Consider the following 19,533-nt stretch of genomic DNA (forward strand, 5'->3'; position numbering starts at 1 on the left):
CCCCTCCCTCAATACATAAAGCCCCGGGGGTGGTGGTCCCTGGGGCTTGGTGGGGCAGTTGAGCCCCCATCCCCCACAAATTAAACTGGGAGGAGCTTTCGAGCCCCCCAATTTATTTTGTGGCCCCAGTGGGGTGGCGGTCCCCGGGGCTGGGGTACCTCTCTTGGCCCCCTTTAAATGTAATCATTTTGCCCCCCCCCCCCTCGGGGGCTAATTATTAAAAAAGCTCGGTTTTATTTTTTTACGGCAGCATCCGTGCACCCTGCACGCACTTTGCGGTTTAAAAAAAAATAATAATTTGGGGGGCCCTGGGAGTCCTTCTGGGACCCCCTAAGCAGGTCTAGAGGGTCAGGGTTTTTCTACCCTGCCCCCTTTATACGTTTTGCACACTTATTCCACAGACTTCTTCAGCCTCACTTCTACCGAGGCACAAAATGGCTGCCAACAGTTCCTGGTTTCGAATGTTGACAACCACTTGACAGCTAATTAGCATTCAGCACGTGATCAGGAGGGTGCGCTCAGGGTGCACGGATCCAGCGCGGCCATAGATATATATTTACTTTTAACTGTAATTTTCTCAGGAACTACTGAACAGATTGACACCATCTAAGCAAAAGGTACGAGTCTGGACTGAGGAATACCTCTTTGCCAAATTTGGTGTAATTCCATTCAGCAGTTCGGGCTGTAGCTGCGGCTAAAGGTCCTATGGGAAATTGCATGGAGAAAACAGGTTTTGGGATCCCCCTTTTTTCCTCGGCCCCCGCTACACGAATCATCCCGAGACTTTCAGGATAGGAGCGGACCGGAGCTGGCGAAAAGGTTTGAAATTTTTGCAATGATTCGTCAATCTGCACCAAAGTTATTGGGAATAGAATGTTGCGGATTTCCTATGGAAAGTAGGTCCTGACTAGAACTTCCTACTGGCGACCGCCAGTAGGTAAAATATATATAAATAAATGTGTATATATATATATATATATATATATATATATATATATATATATATATATATATATATATATATATATATATATATATATATATATATATTCCACATGAGAGTGCCACCGATAGCGTGAAATTGTCCATTTTATTGCAGGACTACAAGGCAAACAGCTTCGTGGTTACAGCTAAAATATCGCCAATTATGCCATACACGTTTCGGGCTTTCACCAGCCCTTGGTCTCTGGCTTGGCTTGCAGAAAAGAGGCAGCAGAAGTGACATCACACTCGCGGTGGGTTTTTAAGTCCCGCCCCGGTGGGCGTATTCACTGTGTGCATTGGGAACGTATACTTTTGGATTTGTAAGTGGTCGGCTCTGACCGCGGGGTGCCCTGCTGCAGACAAGCGGATTGTCAGCGCAAATGAAACGAGGTGCTGAATGAACGTGTCCAGTTGGATTGGCACCAAAAATGGAGTGCAGCCGTCTTCATAATTTAACCCACTGTGGAGAGAGAAACCACAAAGGGGTAATAGCGACATCTATTTGGAGAATAAGTGAGTAGAACTGTATCTACCATAATGCCTAGCGGCGTACGCCCTCTGTGGCAGGACAATAAATTGCGCAGGTGTGCTTAAATTAAAGTTGCTGTTCCCAGATGCCGATGCTATTGATTAAAGAGGATGCAAATGCGCGAAACACGTCCAACGATGGAAGTTTTGTTAAAAGGCATGCTGTGAAACAAATGAATTATGGACTCTGTTGCTTCCTTGATGCCAGCCAATAAATGGAAAAGCAAAACACAATTGTGTGAGGCGCCTCATTTGGGAGCGTATACTTTTGGGGATATATATGTGTGTGTATATATGTATGTATGTGTATATATATATGTGTATATATATGTGTATATATATGTGTATATATATATATGTGTATATATATGTATATATATGTATATATATATATTCACTGAAAAAACCATAGGTTTCACACATGTTATAGTTAGCGGAAATTTTACTGATAAAAAACCTGTGAAATTGCCCCGTTATAGTTAGTGCTGGCAACTATAACTCACGCGACCGCAATCCTCTGCTGATGCTAATACTGTATTTAGACACTTATTTGCCCATGTCTTCTTCCATACATTTTTAGCTATACATATATTACAAATATTTTTTTTTCATAAAGACACATATGTCATCAGCAGAAGATTGCGGTCGCGTGAGTTATAGTTGCCAGCACTAACTATAACGGGGCAATTTCACAGGTTTTTTATCAGTAAAATTTCCGCTAACTATAACGTGTGTGAAACCTATGGTTTTTTCAGTGAATTTGTACGGTTTTTTAAATGCTAAGTTACTTTACGCCATTCGAGGCGTGCGCGCCCACTTAAGGCAGTTCGTTCCGTGCACGGTTTTTATCAACTTTAATAAGCCCTGTACATTTGGTGGCCTTCGGCCACCAAAAGCACAGGGGGTGGGGTCAATGTGGATAGTGTTTTTTTTATTTCGATTTTATAATTTCCTGTTGCCAAAATTAAGTTTTTTTCCACTATTCATAAGCCCTGCACATTTGGTGGACTGCGGCCACCAAAAGCACAGGGGGTGGGGTAAGTGTGGATAGTCTTTTTTTTATTTTCATTTTTTTACCGTACGCTTACGGTAAGCGTACGGTAAGCGTACTCGGCGAAATTGCCGAAAAAAAAATAAAACCGTTTTTGCTCTTGGGGGAGGTTTGGGGACTCCCTCAACATGACTATGTGGGAGGGAGTTGTCAAAACAGCCCCGTAACATGTTTTTGGCCATCATGTTTGATAAATAACACTCAGTGCGAGAGACAAAATGGCGGCCGCCGCTTCCTGGTTTCGGCCGATTCGAATGTTTACTAAGATCTAAGAGCCAATCAGAATCGCGCTCGCGCACGCCACCGTACGCTTACCGTAAGCGTACGGTAAGCGTACCGTAAGCGGGCTCAGATATATATATTGATTTAAAGGCTATTTTCTCAGAATCTACTGAACAGATTTACACCAAACCTACAAAAGGCACTTCCTTGACCTAGGGACTACCTCTCTGCCAAATTTCTAGTAATTCTGTTCAGCCGTTCGGGCTGTAGCTCGTTCTAAAGGTCCTATGGAAAAATGCATGGGAAAAACGCGTTTTGGGACCCCCCTTTTATCTCAGCCCCCGCTTGACGAATCCCCCCGAGACTTTCAGGGTAGGAGCGGAGCGTAGCGCCCCACCTATTTTGAGAAATTCGCGAGGATTCATCGACCGGCGCCAAAGTTATTCAAAATAGAATGTTGCGGATTTCCTATGGAAAAGGGGTCCTAACTATAACTACCTACTGGCGACCGCCAGTAGGTAATATATATATACATATATATATATATCCAAATGCACCTTGACGAAGCAGGCACCCTTCCAAGCGGGTCGGGGCTTCTTGGCGTCGTCACCGCCTCCATATTCCATACGCAAACCATACCGCAATTGCAGCAAGTAGAAGCCCACCATTCGGAGAAGTAAGTCAAATGTAGCTTTAATTTTCAAGGACAGCAGTCACAGAATGCAGCATTACGCGTTTCGAGCGTACAACGCTCTTAATCATATGCAGTCCAGAGGCTCAGCTGTTCCCACCTTAAGTATGCTGTGGTAGTGAACAGCGAGGGGGGACCACACACACCTTCGGTTTTAAAGTAACCTTCATCAATGTTAATGTTTTGTTTGAGTACACGCACTTTGGCAATCAGAGTACATATAGTAGCTGAACTCCCATATTTATTGCATCGTGCAATTATTTCAACACAGAGTTCAAACTTTGCATCACCATTGTCAGTGCTATCCGTAATCGGACTCCATTACCCATGATGCTTCATCTTGGTGTTCAAGTCACGGTGTGGCCTTCCCCTAAATTGCAGGGTGACCTCCGCACTTAGGAGAAACAAAAGGCAAAAAGAAAGGACACCAGCGAAGCAAGACACTGACTGAATGGTACCTGCTATGAGGCTGAGCGTTCGTGGAATGAACGGAGGAAGGATTGTTACCATCAAGGGAACTATTCCCTACAAGTAAGAAGGATATGGAAACTTTTTCCTTTCAAATAGATTAACAACTGTTCCTCAGTTATCCAAGACTTTAACATCTTAAATGTCGCAATTTAGGGGAAGGCCACACCGTGACTTGAACACCAAGATGAAGCATCATGGGTAATGGAGTCCGATTACGGATAGCACTGACAATGGAGATGCAAAGTTTGAACTCTGTGTTGAAATAATTGCACGATGCAATAAATATGGGAGTTCAGCTACTATATGTACTCTGATTGCCAAAGTGCGTGTACTCAAACAAAACATTAACATTGATGAAGGTTACTTTAAAACCGAAGGTGTGTGTGGTCCCCCCTCGCTGTTCACTACCACAGCATACTTAAGGTGGGAACAGCTGAGCCTCTGGACTGCATATGATTAAGAGCGTTGTACGCTCGAAACGCGTAATGCTGCATTCTGTGACTGCTGTCCTTGAAAATTAAAGCTACATTTGACTTACTTCTCCGAATGGTGGGCTTCTACTTGCTGCAATTGCGGTATGGTTTGCGTATGGAATATATATATATATATATATATACTTTTTTTAAATTTTCTTTTAATGTAACAAGTTGTAGGTCGACAGAAAAGTCCTCCAGTAGGTTACGGCTTTTAATGCAAGGGTACTTTAGGCTGTGTGTTACTTTTTGATGCAGTGGTTACAAAAAAGCACTACTGTCTACTTGTTTAGTAGTAAAATATAGCAATAATCGGTGTTCAGCGGGTTTATTAGAGCTTTTGGCCCATGTCACTGCACCTGATGTACCATTCAAATATTGGCCTTGGTGTCTGAAAGGCAACTACGCTTGTGAATGCTAGTTTAGTACTTGCATATAGCAATGGTCGGTTTTCAGTCTGTTTCCTAGACCTTTTGGCCCCAGTGCCACCGCACGTGCTGCACCATTCAAATTGTGGCCCTAGTGCTTGCAAGGTAAATGAACTGATGACTGCTTTTTTTTTTTAGTAGTAATGTATTGAATCGGTGTTCAGTGGGTTTCGCAGAGCCTTTGGCCTTTTTCCACTGCACCTGTTGTACAATTTAAATCAGCCTAGTGCCTGCAAGGTAACTGTGCTTGTGACTGGCTTTTTAGTAGTAACACATAGCAATAATATGTGTTCAGTGGGTTTCCTAGAGCTTTTGACCACTGCACCACCGCACCTGCTGCACCATTCAAATCATGGCTCTAGTGCCTGCAAGGTAACTCTGCTGTTACTGCTTGTTTAATAGTAACATATAGCAATAATTGGTGTTCGGTGAATGGGTTTCCTAGAGCTTTTGGCCCCTATGCATCATTCAAATCATGACCCTAGTGCCTGCAAGGAAAAATGAGGAAAATGTTTATATCCAATAATATGTGTTCTGATACACAGTAGCAGACGGAATACATAATTATTGTGTAGCTAAACATAAACACCAAAGCTCTCATAAAGTTTCTTTAAACTTATCCAACTCTCCAAACGAGTTGCACAGATGTTTTAAATAAGGCATATGCTTTACACATCAAAATGAAAACTAAGCATTGTTATATTGTGTAACAATGTGGCTGGCTCTTTCCTGTGAAACTATCTTATCTTGTGCTTGATGGTGAGAGGGCCATAAACAATGTAAATTGCCCAAGATAACCATTCTTTAGGCTGACGCTGAAACTGAAACTGAAATATATTTTTTGTAGTTTGTTCTTAATAAGGCAGTTTTACAAATTAAATAAACTCTCAAAAAAATAATTTTGCAAATCATGCGCAAATGTTTTATGCAGCTAAAGAAAAAGATACATTTCGAGATGGCTATGTCTAAAATACATTTGTAAAAGGGCACAAGCAGGCTTCATGGAGAAAGTTTGCTGTATTCCTCCTTCCTATGAATGCTCTCACTTTGAAGTCCGCTAAAAGCAAAATAAACACCAGGCTCCCACGAAAACACAGCATGACATTTGACCTCTGCCTTTGAATGCTCAGCAAATGTGACGAGATAAGATTTAAAAGCCTGTTTATTACAGAAAACGACTTTGTGGAAAAATATGGTAAACACATCTTTAGCATGGGGATGTTATCTAAAGAAAATAAACCCAGCAAACAGTAAGCCAGAAAATGAGTGTGACAAACGACAAAGCTAATAGCAGGCCAGGGTGGAATGTATTCCTAAGTCAACTTTGTGAAAGTCCCCAAGATGGTTTTTGCATAACTGTCTGGTAAGCGGCGACCTAAAAAAGACCATTGTTCCCTCAGCATTTGGGCTTAAAAAGCCAGCCTCATTCACTCTGTCTAAAATCGACCAGCCTTCGCAAGTACACTCCTATATCTTCATAAATTACTGTGAACAGATGAGGCCATCGGTGGCAAATGTCTGCCCCCAAGAGGCGAAGTATTCTATTGGGAAAATGAATGTAGTAGTCTCTGGTTTCTGATATTATACTACTTATACCCCTTTGTGTTAAATCAATGAAGTCCCATTAAATATTCCTTTCAGTAAACTGACTTTCAATTATTAGTCTAAATAAAATTCTGATTGTGTTCAAATGTTGTCTACTCGGAACAAAAAAAATGTTCATGCATAGGCTTCCAATGCTTTTTTTTAACTCACTTGTCGTATTTGAAACCATGAAATGACTCAGTACTCAAACAATTTACATTTCGTTTCTATTTTTATACAGCAAAACCGTGTTGTGGGCGCCATGCAGCTCTATTCTGTAGATCGGAAGGTGTCTCAGCCCATCGAGGGGCATGCTGCCAGCTTTGCGCAGTTTAAGATGGAAGGCAATGCAGAAGAATCCACGCTGTTCTGTTTTGCTGTGCGAGGACAGGCAGGAGGCAAGGTATGGAGAAGCGAGGCAAATTACTGACACTTTGAAATGTGTAGATCAGAATTTACTCTTAAAGAAGCGTCCTGTGCCATTATTACTTTGTTCTGTTAAAGTTTTGATCGTGGATAACGTGCTGTGGCAACGTTGAATGAAAAAAAGCCCTAGTTACACAAGAAAAGAATGCATCTCACTGAAGTTTTACTGATGGGAAGAAGAAGCTGAGGGCGTATAAAGCTCTGGGAATGGAGCAAGCAGGTGACCTGTACCGTCCCTCTATGCTATGTATTTTACCATCTCACCTGTGATTGGTTTATCGTAATACAATGGGGCTGTTCGTCTCCTTTTCGGATAAGCAGTGTCGATATCTCAAAGATGTGTGAAACTTCTACATGCTTTCTTTCATGCATCTTTAATCCTTTTTTTTATTCAATAGTTGCATATAATTGAAGTTGGCACGCCACCTACAGGAAACCAACCATTCCCAAAGAAAGCTGTTGATGTATTTTTTCCTCCAGAGGCACAGAATGATTTCCCCGTTGCTATGCAGGTATAGTAAACATATTTTACTAAAAGGGTGGCTGCTCTTTTATAAAATAAGTTGGGATTTTATTGTGTGAGGTTTGACGTAAGAGTTTGAGGGCTATGGTTGGCAGTAAATCCGAGGCATATTTAGCGTAGCCCTCTGTTGAGGATTATGGCGGCACCGAGCATTAGTCTAAAGTTAAAGTAGTCATTTGCTGAGCGACTTCAGGCATCATTCAGTTACGGACACGTCGAGGCGGCAGTGGACATGCCAGCTATCCTCAGGGGCTTGCCCAGCAGTCACCTGGAAGATTCCTTCAGCGCTGATTGAAAGTGACAGTTGCATGTGACATAGCGGCAGATCAGTGCACTCTGCTGACAGCACGTCCTTCACAAGCCGAACAGTCTCTAACCTGCAGTGAAAACCGCAGTATTGTTTGGATAGTCGCCCCTGACTGCCGAAAGCGCTTCAATTCCATACCAAGTGCAGGTTGTGAACGATTACAAGTGTCAGTAACATAAATGTGTGATTTGCCTTACAAACACTGCACGATTAATTAACATACTGTACTGGGAAGTACACATTACCCATGGAATGCAGTTATGTTAAAGAACTTAATGCCAACAATTAATGTTCAGGTTTAAGCTGTGGTATCCACATTTTAATGGGTAATCGCCCACTTTAGTAGTAGTAATTTGATGGAAAAAAGACTGCTTTAATTTTCTCTTGATGTAATCGGCTCAATACAACTATCTCAGATTGATAGCTTTCCCTTCATAAGTGCAATGTGGTTTATCACTTTAAGTGGAAATAAAGTATGAGAAAGCATAATGTAAATCTCGATTGCATTGCAAGTGGGAAAAGCGTTACACTACAACCTGCTGTTATGTTTCATATAGGTACCCCAATATAGGCTCGGGGAACCACCTAACCTTTCACCTATATTCTTCCCTACCATTACACTACATAACGGATCTTGGGACTGACGTTTTACCTAGTTACAGTACTGCTTACGGGATGTGGGGTTTTCCCTGAAAACTAGCTTCATCCATTATGTATGAGGATTCTTGGAAACTCCGCAGGACTACCATCTCCTTCATAATAACTATGTATAAAGGTCATTCCTTCTATCATCCCAAGTCTGACATGACACAGCAAGGTAGAACCCCTGAGGGTACCACTTTTGGGTATATATACACCATATTTTTGCTGAGGCAAGGAGAGGAGTAAAAGGACTTCCATATTGACACACTGACGCGAGATGCTGAAGTTCCTGCACGCAGACACTCCAGCTCGCGTTGGTGTCCATCTTGAGACCAAGACTGGGTCCCACAGTCTCTCACTTCAGGTAATGGGATTGACTTTATCCTAGATGGATTCTTTGCTTTACACCTACATGCATGCTAGGTACAGTTGGGTACATCTAGTTAGGGTCGCATCGTAGGAGTATGTCATGTATTTTATATACTTGCTTGTTTTCATTGTTTTAGCACAATGGTAGAAATCTGCCATCCTTTTACTCTGTTAGTGCTTATAATCATTTATATCTGTTACTGTCTAATGGTTGTTTCAGCACACCTATTTTACACTAGAATGACGCTGGTTCAATAAATGCTTATTGTACAACGTCCCCACCATTTATTCTGTGTATCTCTGAGACAAAGTGAGCAGAAGTGACTGAGTGAAAAGTATTGCACTGTTTCCACTATCCTGAGGGATCAGGGTTGTCATGTTCGATAGTTGCCTAAAACTATTCTCTCCTTGGTAAGAGGGGTTTCTAGTGGCACTGTGAGCTAGCTGGTATACAGGCGAACTTACTTGGTGGGGGTGTCTGGAATCAGTCTGGACACCAATCCCACAGTCCAGGTTTTCCAAACGTGCAGATCCTATATAGGTTTAAAGGAACTACACGACACCGCAGAATAAAATATCCAATCTCTAAGATGATGCTCCTACTGCAGAGTCCCTGCAGGTGTTTATAAATTAATTGCAGCCTAAATGAAAGCGCAGTCGGAAGCTGCATGCATGCTAGTAGTGTGCGAGCACTCAAAAGCAGGACCACTAAAATTATGCGGCATGGGAGGCCCAAATTATGCGGCAAGAAAAGCAATTATGCGCCATAATGCAGCATATTTTGTGATATTACTTATTTTTACCCTTGTTAACTGTATGAGCATTGGTTGCACCTCATTAGTACCAGTTTAGCACCCGAACACAGCAATAAACAGAAACTTGACCGACCACTCAAACTTTGCAAATGACGTTCCGCAGAGTGCGTCAACACGTGTCTGTGTTAGTAACTTTTGAACTGCTTGAGCTAGAAACAGTTTATGCAGGTGATGATGATTTATGTGGTAAATCGACAATTATGCGAAAAACGCTGCGGCCGCACAATCTAATAATTCCAGTGGCCCTGCTTTAAAAGCTCGAACCTGCTTGAGCCAGATGCCCAGGTCTACTTTGGCTCGGGGTCCTCATAGACTTTAGAGCCCAACACCATCCGAGCCCTGTCCCCGGCCTGAATCGAGAAAAACAAACTCCCATTGACAGCACGCCCGTGATGGTGCTTTTTAAAAGTTCTAACAGCTTGTCGGTTTTCACAAGCAGTGAAAAGCAGCGTTATGTTGCAACTCTAAAAGCACCAAAACAAATGTTCTGCCTTTTAGCAGCTCTGGCTAAAAGACGGCGCTCCTGTGTTTTTTATTTTTAAGATGTAACAGAATGTGGTGGGAGGATGTGACTATCATGACCAGAACTGCCGACTTTGGACCTGGAGCGTCGCTCAACATCTGATTCTAGGGAAATCACGTAATCTCCCCATGCCTAAAAAAACAATGAAAGGGACCTTGTGTAATGTTACTGTTGCTCATAATGCGCTCCAATGCCTTCAGGTCTAGTTTGCTCTAAATTGAACTGCAGAAAAGAAAATACAACATTGGTCTAAGACTCTAAAGATAAATACGAACACTCTCCCTATTAGCATGTCTATTTAAAAGCCAGTTCTCCTGTGTTGGTGTGTTATAAAGTTGTAACAGAATGTTGGTTATCACGGGCTGCAAAAAACAGCATTGTGCTAAAACTGTGAAAACAGCCACCACGAGAAGCGGACCCCTGCCCAATACTCCTGGGGAGGGCTGTGTTGATCACTTTATAATCAGATTGCCCTGCGGGCTGATTATAGGTTGGAGGCAGGGATTTATTTTTTTCTGGGCTCTGCTCGTACGTGGGCTCTTGGAGCCAAGCCGGACCCCTGGATCGGCTCGTAAATTCTTGGACTCGCCCCTCCCCCTTCTAGTGCATGCCTAGGCTCACCCTGAAGCACCCACTCTTCACTGCCTCTCTGTGATTACACGTAGGAGCTGAGAATAACCTTGCACTCTTTGGGTATATTCTAGTGTTCTAGCTAATCTTGCTTGCTACTTATATTGACGTGGCTTATGGTAAGGTAATCCTTGGATGGCTCTTAAGTGCTTAAGAAATTAAGAATCCTCTCCGCAAAACAACTCTGGTCAGTCACAGACATAAATGGGGGAGTCCTGCTCGGTTTGTGAGCGTTACCTGATGCTTATGGATGCCTCCGAGTGAAAAGTGGGCACCGGATGCACGATAACCTGATTGTTCGGCTGCAGTACTGTGTGCGATGTGGAGACAATTGTGAAGCGAACCTTGCTTCAGGTCTCCGATGCTGTCCAAAATCATGCTTCCATTTAGGGTCCCTTGATTCAACTATTCAGAGCAGCAAAGGATGTTTCAATCAAAAGGCAGCCCTCCTAATATCAGAATTATTGATAAAAATGTAGATGATTGTTAACGCCATTTCCATGTCTCTGACAGATTCTTTCCTGCAAGAGATAATAGTTCCCTAATGTCTCAATTTGGTAAATAGTTCTGTTTAACATAATAAATTACTTGAATTGTTGAAGGGGTTGTAGAATTATTTCTGGAATGTGCTGTGGTGTTTTATTGGAAGTGTTTGTCTGCCGATCCAATTGTATTTGACTAGGTAGAGAGTTTGTATATTGAAACCAATTTCGAAATGTTTTCTTGCTGTGCAGATAAGTGAAAAGCACGATGTGGTATTCCTGATTACCAAGTATGGCTACATCCACCTTTACGACTTGGAAACAGGAACCTGCATCTACATGAATCGAATAAGTGGAGAAACCATCTTTGTCACTGCACCCCATGAAGCCACCGCGGGAATCATTGGTGTGAACAGGAAAGGACAGGTAAGGAAGGCATCGCCGACTGCTGCTCAACCGATATCGAGCTGCGTTTATTTTACCTTTAGGGCTTGTACACCACATTTCATTATTGCTTCCGCACGGCATGTTTAATCTCAGAATAAAGCACTTCTTGAAAGAAATTCAGAATTAATTCAGTCACTGACAATGCTGGCAATTTTACTGATAACAATTGGGTTTTCCTTTGTCAAGTTTTTGTCACCCTGAAAAACTATAATATTGAATATATCTGTCTTTGAAGGCGATTTTTCTGTTTGTTTACATTTAACATTTTAAATCAGACATTATGACTGACATGCTGTTGAAATGACCTTCCGGAATGCAGCATTTGCTTCCAGAGGCATGTGTTATAATCATATGGTGCTGGAACTATTAGGATGTAATATTGTTTTGTTCCTTTTCATTTCACTTCTACCTAAAGTTGAAAAAATAATAAAATAAATAAAAAGGGAAAATGCAGAGTTGGGTACTTTTGTTCGAACTAGGTTTACACCGCTTTGATGCCGCCGCATACATTTGTGCAGCTTAAAGAAAAAATGCTTGGAGCTGATCTGCTTTACTACTTGCACAACTGTTAGATTTGTAAAGAATACATGGAAATATAACCGGTGAGAAGATGAATTAGTACTTCATAAATCAATAAAGCCTAATGTGACATTCGATAATGCCTTCCCAAAAAGTTTTGTTTGTGTTAACATAACTTTTTCTTTAAAGTTTTATTTCACAGAGATATTCTACGAAGCACGTGTTGCCTTTTTTTCACGTTGAGGGTTTTTCTCCATCTTGTTAGCTTTGGTGTTTAACTGTTGGTAGATGGATGTTTTTTGCAGTACATTGCCAATAAGCATAGCAACAGTGAGCCGCTTCACAACTATGAACTATAATCGTCTTTTGGAGTAGGTTTCCTCCCCGTATGCTTGCTCCTTTTTTAGGTCTCGCTTGGCGTTGCAGCGCAAAGCGGAACTCGATTGGCGAGAGATTTTGTTAGAGAAGGGAGCTTGAAGCCCCAGCCCTCATTTTTATTGGCTTGCATCACTGTTTATGCTAAACGGTGGCCTGCCATTGGAAATGGGGTTTTGTAGCCTCTGCCCTTTCGCCTTTTGGGACCGCCCATCCGGACTGGATAGTTTGCATCACGGCTGTCGTGAAGCACTTTCTTATCTAAGTAGGCGTGTTATCTAAACAAGCCGTGATCCAGTCCGGATGGGCTGTCCTAAAAGGAGGCAGGGCTGGTGGCAGGCACAACGTGCCCCACCAGTCAATTTACTCCCTCCCTCCCTCTACCGTCCCGAGCGCACAGAGTTTTCTTTGTTTACAAAAAATAAACGAGAACTTTCGCGGGCTCTTCCCCCTCCTCCCGTTTGCACCCCAATTCCCTTTCTGATATCCCCACCCGTCACTTTACTCTCTCCCTCTACCGTCCCGAGCACGGTGGGGTGATCTTTTCCCGGGGAGGGCTGGAAAGATAGTGTGCACACTTTTCAATGACTTTGTTATATTTAGCATGGGGATCATTTTACAGGGCCTCTCCCAGCCTTGCGAGACGCTGGCAGCCTTTTCAACAGGAGATGAAAGAGAAGCCGCATGTCACTTATGTCGATTTTACGCTGGCTGTGTTATATTTTTGCATCACTTCTGTATGTTTGCCGTGAGTTGTCATTGTACTTTATGCATCTATAACATGCTGTCTTACGTTATATGCTATGGCTTGCTATTGTTTCGAGAGTCGCGTAAGGCTCTGGGCCTTTCAATACTTGGACAGTTTTTTGTGCAGTGCTTTTTTTATGCTATGCTGTCACGGCGTGCTCCTACATTTCAACGCCTTGTCGGGGTAGTAAGCGCTATATAAATACAGTTACAATTATTTTATATCAGATTATGTTGTGTTTCTGGGCTGTGGCGTAATGTTTGTGTGAGCTCTTCCAGTGCCTTTCCCTGTATCCCAGTATGCGTGTCTTCTAGTGTTTCCCAGTGGCCGCGTCTCCCCAGCCTTGCAGTCTCACCTAGTGTACATGGCACCCCCATCTGTCTCCTCTGTAATCCAGAATACCTACATGTTCAGTATACGAGAGTTTAAGCTATTGGCATTAGAAATGACAATGCCTTTTATTTATGTTTTAAAAACGGAAACGAAAACAAAAATAAAAGGCATTGTCATTTACAATGTCAATAGCTCAAACTGGTGTAAATGCGAGACCTTGTGCATTGCAAATGCTTGTTTTCTTTAGGGAGCAGCAGGCTGAAAACCGAATCTAGTTCATGGAACTGTTCTTGCAGACATGCATTAAATATTTAGAAGCTGGTAAAAGGATACTTGGTGTCGTAGTACAAAGCTTAAAGACATATGCATACGGTCTTGAGTCAGTTTTGCAATATGTAATGGACCATAAGATGTTTGGTTCAACGCTTCCTTCTTGTTGCATCTTGCTATACATTTCCTTTTCAATTGTACTAATTGAAGAAGTACCTAACGGCAAAATACCTAAATACAATTGATAGTGAATTGCTGGCTTTATTTTCTTAGACTTCTGTTGCGTTCCAAAAGACTCACAACCATTTTAGTTTTTAAAAAAAGTCATTCAAGCGAAGCATACATAATCATTGCATATCTGATGCATAAATCGTAAATGCTTGATGCTTGCTGTTAAAATCCGTTTTTCAGCACTGGAGTGGATCTGAATTTACAGTGTAAACTGTTTTCTACATGATTTCTTCAGCTGTGCACTTTTTGTTAGGCTTGCAGATAAAAACTTAAACGAATGGAGAAAATGCAAACTTCTTCAATAACATGAAGTATAGTGTTGCTGTAATGCATCTAGAGCTGATGCCTTTTTTTTGTTGCATATTAGATCCCTAGGCACAAAATTTGCAAAAATAGCTATCTTTGCGGCTCAAATACCAAGAAAGAGATAACGAGTTGACCTATATCTGACAAAGGGCCAAAAAAATTCCATGCATTAATAGTATAGCTTTACAAGATCCAGCTAAAGGTAATATACACTATACATCGATGTTATTTATTGGGGCAAAGAATACGCTTGAGGTAAACTTTTATAAATTTTAATTTTGATGATAGAGCTCATGATACGTATGTTTTACAATTCAGTGTGATACTTGTTCAATTGTCAGTTCATTTTTAATCATGGTGCACTGTTGTTAACCTGAAGAACAAGGGTGTCGCAAAGTGTCAAGCTCTTGATTTTGAATCTCTAATTAGTTAATCACAAAAGACCTGCTTGAATTGAATAATATATAATGTCCTTTCACAGGGAAGTTACAGAACCTGCTGCTCAACAGGCACTTTATAATTGGTATCCTGGGTTCTTTAGACCTAAATAGCCAATGCTTTGGTAGGGTTAATTTTGTTGAGCTACTGCTGGTTCAGATGTTTACGTTTGGCTGTAGGCAAGGTGTCATTTGCATCGTGAAGCACTTGGCTTGCTCTTCAATGATCATATTTATTTCCCGGTCATAGACTTTGGCTCAGGGAGTGGTGCGTTTTTCTACCATTACAATTTTTGAGTTTGATCCAGAGAAATCCAGCCTTTGCTCATTTATTAAATTACTGTAATTTCTAACTCTAAGCTTTCCTTACTAAAGAGAATTAAAATAAAATCCCAGATTCCTCTTTCATAGGGTTTTCATTGTTGATGGTGTCTTAGGCTGGTGTTAAGACGTGCCAGTGCTCTTTATCTAGCTTCCAAAGTGGCTGACAAGTGAGCAGGCAGCACTCTGCTTCTCACCAGACACTGCAAGCTGCATTCTGCTTCTCACCAGACACTGGCTCAGGGCTTTTTCCCCCCCTCACCTATTTGCTTGTCTATTTTATTTAACATATTCCTTTGCCTATTATATGTACAAATCAGATGCTTATAAGCACAGTATAGTTCCACCCAAACACAGGATCCCGGAGCATGTGGGTCTGTGTGTGTGGGTCTGTGTGTGTGGGTCTGTGTGTGTGGGTCTGTGTGTGTGGGTCTGTGTGTGTGGGTCTGTGTGGGTGGGTCTGTGTGTGTGGGTCTGTGTGGGTGGGTCTGTGTGGGTGGGTCTGTGTGGGTGGGTCTGTGTGGGTGGGTCTGTGTGGGTGGGTCTGTGTGGGTGGGTCTGTGTGGGTGGGTCTGTGTGGGTGGGTCTGTGTGGGTGGGTCTGTGTGGGTGGGTCTGTGTGGGTGGGTCTGTGTGGGTGGGTCTGTGTGGGTGGGTCTGTGTGGGTGGGTCTGTGTGGGTGGGTCTGTGTGGGTGGGTCTGTGTGGGTGGGTCTGTGGGTCTGTGTGGGTGGGTCGGTCGGTCGGTCTGTGTGTGGGTCGGTCGGTCGGTCGGTCTGTGTGTGGGTCGGTCGGTCGGTCGGTCTGTGTGTCGGTCGGTCGGTCGGTCGGTCGGTCTGTGTGTGGGTCGGTCGGTCGGTCGGTCTGTGTGTGGGTCGGTCGGTCGGTCGGTCGGTCTGTGTGTGGGTCGGTCGGTCGGTCGGTCTGTGTGTGGGTCGGTCGGTCGGTCGGTCTGTGTGTGGGTCGGTCGGTCGGTCGGTCGGTCTGTGTGTGGGTCGGTCGGTCGGTCGGTCTGTGTGTGGGTCGGTCGGTCGGTCGGTCTGTGTGTGGGTCGGTCGGTCGGTCGGTCTGTGTGTGGGTCGGTCGGTCGGTCGGTCTGTGTGTGGGTCGGTCGGTCTGTGTGGGTGGGTCTGTGTGGGTCCGGTCGGTCGGTCTGTGTGGGTCGGTCGGTCGGTGTGTGGGTCGGTCGGTCGGTGTGTGGGTCGGTCGGTCGGTCGGTTGGTCGGTTGGTCGGTTGGTCGGTTGGTCGGTTGGTCGGTTGGTCGGTTGGTCGGTTGGTCGGTCGGTCGGTCGGTCGGTCGGTCGGTCGGTCTGTGTGGGTTGGTTGGTTGGTCGGTCGGTCGGTCGGTCGGTCTGTGTGGGTTGGTCGGTCGGTCTGTGTGTGTGGGTCGGGTCTGTGTGTGTGGGTCGGGTCTGTGTGTGTGGGTCGGGTCTGTGTGTGGGGGTGTGGGTCTGTGCGGGTCTGTGTGGGTCTGTGCGGGTCTGTGTGTGGGGGTCTGTGTGTGGGTCTGTGTGTGTGGGTCTGTGTGTGTGTGGGTCTGTGTGTGTGTGGGTCTGTGTGTGTGGGTCTGTGTGTGTGGGTCTGTGTGTGTGGGTCTGTGTGTGTGGGTCTGTGTGTGTGGGTCTGTGTGTGTGGGTCTGTGTGTGTGGGTCTGTGTGTGTGGGTCTGTGTGTGTGGGTCTGTGTGTGTGGGGCGGGGGGTCTGTGTGTGTGTGGGGGGGGGGGTCTGTGTGTGTGTGGGGGGGGTCTGTGTGTGTGTGTGTGGGGGGGGTCTGTGTGTGTGTGTGTGGGGGGGGTCTGTCTGTGTGTGTGTGTGTGTGGGGGGGTCTGTGTCTGTGTGTGGGGGTCTGTGTCTGTGTGTGGGGGGGGGGGTCTGTGTGTGGGGGGGGGTCTGTGTGTGGGGGGGGGGGGTCTGTGTGTGGGGGGGGGGTCTGTGTGTGGGGGGGGGGGTCTGTGTGTGGGGGGGGGGGTCTGTGTGTGGGGGGGGGGGTCTGTGTGTGGGGGGGGGTCTGTGTGTGTGTGGGTGGGGGGGGTCTGTGTGTGTGTGGGTGGGGGGTCTGTGTGTGTGTGTCTGTGTGCGGGTCTGTCTGTCTGTGTCTGTGTGCGGGTCTGTCTGTCTGTGTGTGCGCGCGGGTCTGTCTGTCTGTGTGTGCGCGCGGGTCTGTCTGTCTGTGTGCGCGCGCGGGTCTGTCTGTCTGTGTGCGCGCGCGGGTCTGTCTGTCTGTGTGTGCGCGCGGGTCTGTCTGTCTGTGTGTGCGCGCGGGTCTGTCTGTCTGTGTGTGCGCGCGGGTCTGTCTGTCTGAGTGTGCGCGCGGGTCTGTCTGTCTGAGTGTGCGCGCGGGTCTGTCTGTCTGTGTGTGTGCGCGCGGGTCTGTCTGTCTGTGTGTGTGCGCGCGGGTCTGTCTGTCTGTGTGTGTGCGCGCGGGTCTGTCTGTCTGTGTGTGTGCGCGCGGGTCTGTCTGTCTGTCTGTGTGTGTGCGCGCGGGTCTGTCTGTCTGTGTGTGTGCGCGCGGGTCTGTCTGTCTGTGTGTGTGCGCGGGTCTGTCTGTCTGTGTGTGTGCGCGGGTCTGTCTGTCTGTGTGTGTGCGCGGGTCTGTCTGTCTGTGTGTGGGTCTGTCTGTGTGAGTCTTCTCCCTACACAATTTCTTAAACAAGCTCCAAGCACTCAATAGTAGACTGACAAATGTAATTTCATTAATGTCCAATGTCTTTTATTCAGACATAAGTTCTTTTTCCTTTATGATTTTCATCTGAACAAAAAAATCTTGGTCGACAGCAATTTCAAGCCATGCCAACACATGTTTCGTCCGTTTTGTTACAATTGGACTTCATCAGGGCTGAAATGAACAGAATCGTAAAATGAGGGGTGAAGTAAGTCAACAAGTTGCAATACACCCTACACCAGGTGTTGCAACAGTGTTGGTGGAAGGTTCTGTCGTTCATCCTATGTTAGTCATTAAGTACGTAATCTGTGTAAAATAAAAGTGAACATTTTCAAAGATTGAAGTAGAAAACCGTGCGAGTGAGGGAGCAAGTATAATAAATCACTTTCACACCACACAAGTGTCCATGTGCCCCCATCCTTCTGAATAATCAAAGGGCCCATATCATGCTCGATATTACCCTACCTTTAACAAGTCACAATATTCAAAACTTGGCTCACCTCTTAGCAATTGTTATTCTGTCCTATATTCTATTAAGGCAAATCCAAAATCTAAAACTAAAAAAAAATAAACCGTATATGACAATCGTGTTTTATCAATCCATTTATATATACAATACATCCCAACTATTAATACACTCACCCGTCTATTAGTCCGTATTCGATCAAGGACTCTATGATTATCCGTGTAATCCCACTTCACAACCTGTGGGGTCAAATGAGTAGGGTCACTTACACGTGGTCTCATTAAAACTGCATATCAATATTGTATGTGTCCAGACGCCAAGCTAAGTTCCATCAATCCATTCCAACGTTCTTGTCAATGCGCATTTATTCGCATTACATACACATACTCTATCTCGCTGTACCAGTGTTGTTAAATATATACCACAAAATTATGCATTCACCCTATTACTCTGCACGACCGGCCTCCACAATTAGAAAAAAAACTCCAAGCCGTGGAGCAAGGACCATATTACCTATGGTGTGCTAGATTATAATTCTTAACAAACTAACATCATGTACCGAAAGGTAGAGTGCTCCCGTCTGTTGATAATCTCCTGGCGTTGTGCATCCGCGCCATCTTGCACTCGCATTTTCAAGTTATCCGGGACCGGAAGTAAAATCAATTGTAAATGGCAGCCATATTGTAGTGTGTTTAGGCCTGACGTATATAAAATTTGTATATCGCCATATCTATTGAGTTTGTTTATTCATATTGAGACACACGATATATGTGGGAAGTATCTCAAATCTATGCATTATGAGAAACGCGAAAGTCAGTCATCAAATAAATGCAGGATTAAAAAACAAAATTCATGACGGCCATTTTATAACATTCAAATGGTATAATTACCATATTTGATACTTCAGAACTCATTCTCGTCATAATATGCACAGAATATTATTACTGGAAGCAATAAAACACATGGTACGTATAACAAGTGTCTTAGTCGGAAATTTCGGATATAAGAGTATCAATTATCAAATTAGAAAAAGGACCCAAATCAAAATTATGAGCAGCAGTCTTCTAGTTTTCAGCGGGTATTAAATACAATATACTTTTCTTCAAATTCAATCCCGTAATTCAAATACGCAAAGTGTATTTACATTAAGAGCACTAAATGTGACTGCCATATCCACATATATAATTAGAACATCGCAGTGGGAAGTTTGGTCCATAACCGCGATTAGCTACTCGCTATCCGCATTTAACGTATAACATCGTTTCACTAA

At 44.0% G+C, this 19,533-nt stretch overlaps 1 protein-coding gene across 2 annotated transcripts in view; it reads left to right on the forward strand.

Moving 5' to 3' along the window:
- CLTC (clathrin heavy chain) overlaps window positions 1-19,533 on the forward strand; it is an 853,725-nt gene that overhangs the window by 216,831 nt on the left and 617,361 nt on the right. For both annotated transcript variants that reach the window (XM_085649401.1, XM_085649400.1), the window contains exons 4-6: window positions 6,674-6,835; window positions 7,257-7,370; window positions 11,402-11,575. In XM_085649401.1, coding sequence (XP_085505527.1) covers window positions 6,674-6,835; window positions 7,257-7,370; window positions 11,402-11,575 — 450 coding nt within the window. The remainder of the gene's footprint in view (window positions 1-6,673; window positions 6,836-7,256; window positions 7,371-11,401; window positions 11,576-19,533) is intronic.

The sequence above is a fragment of the Triturus cristatus genome, chromosome 3_2, assembly GCF_964204655.1.
Source record: "Triturus cristatus chromosome 3_2, aTriCri1.1, whole genome shotgun sequence".
Taxonomy (NCBI): Eukaryota; Metazoa; Chordata; class Amphibia; order Caudata; family Salamandridae; genus Triturus; species Triturus cristatus.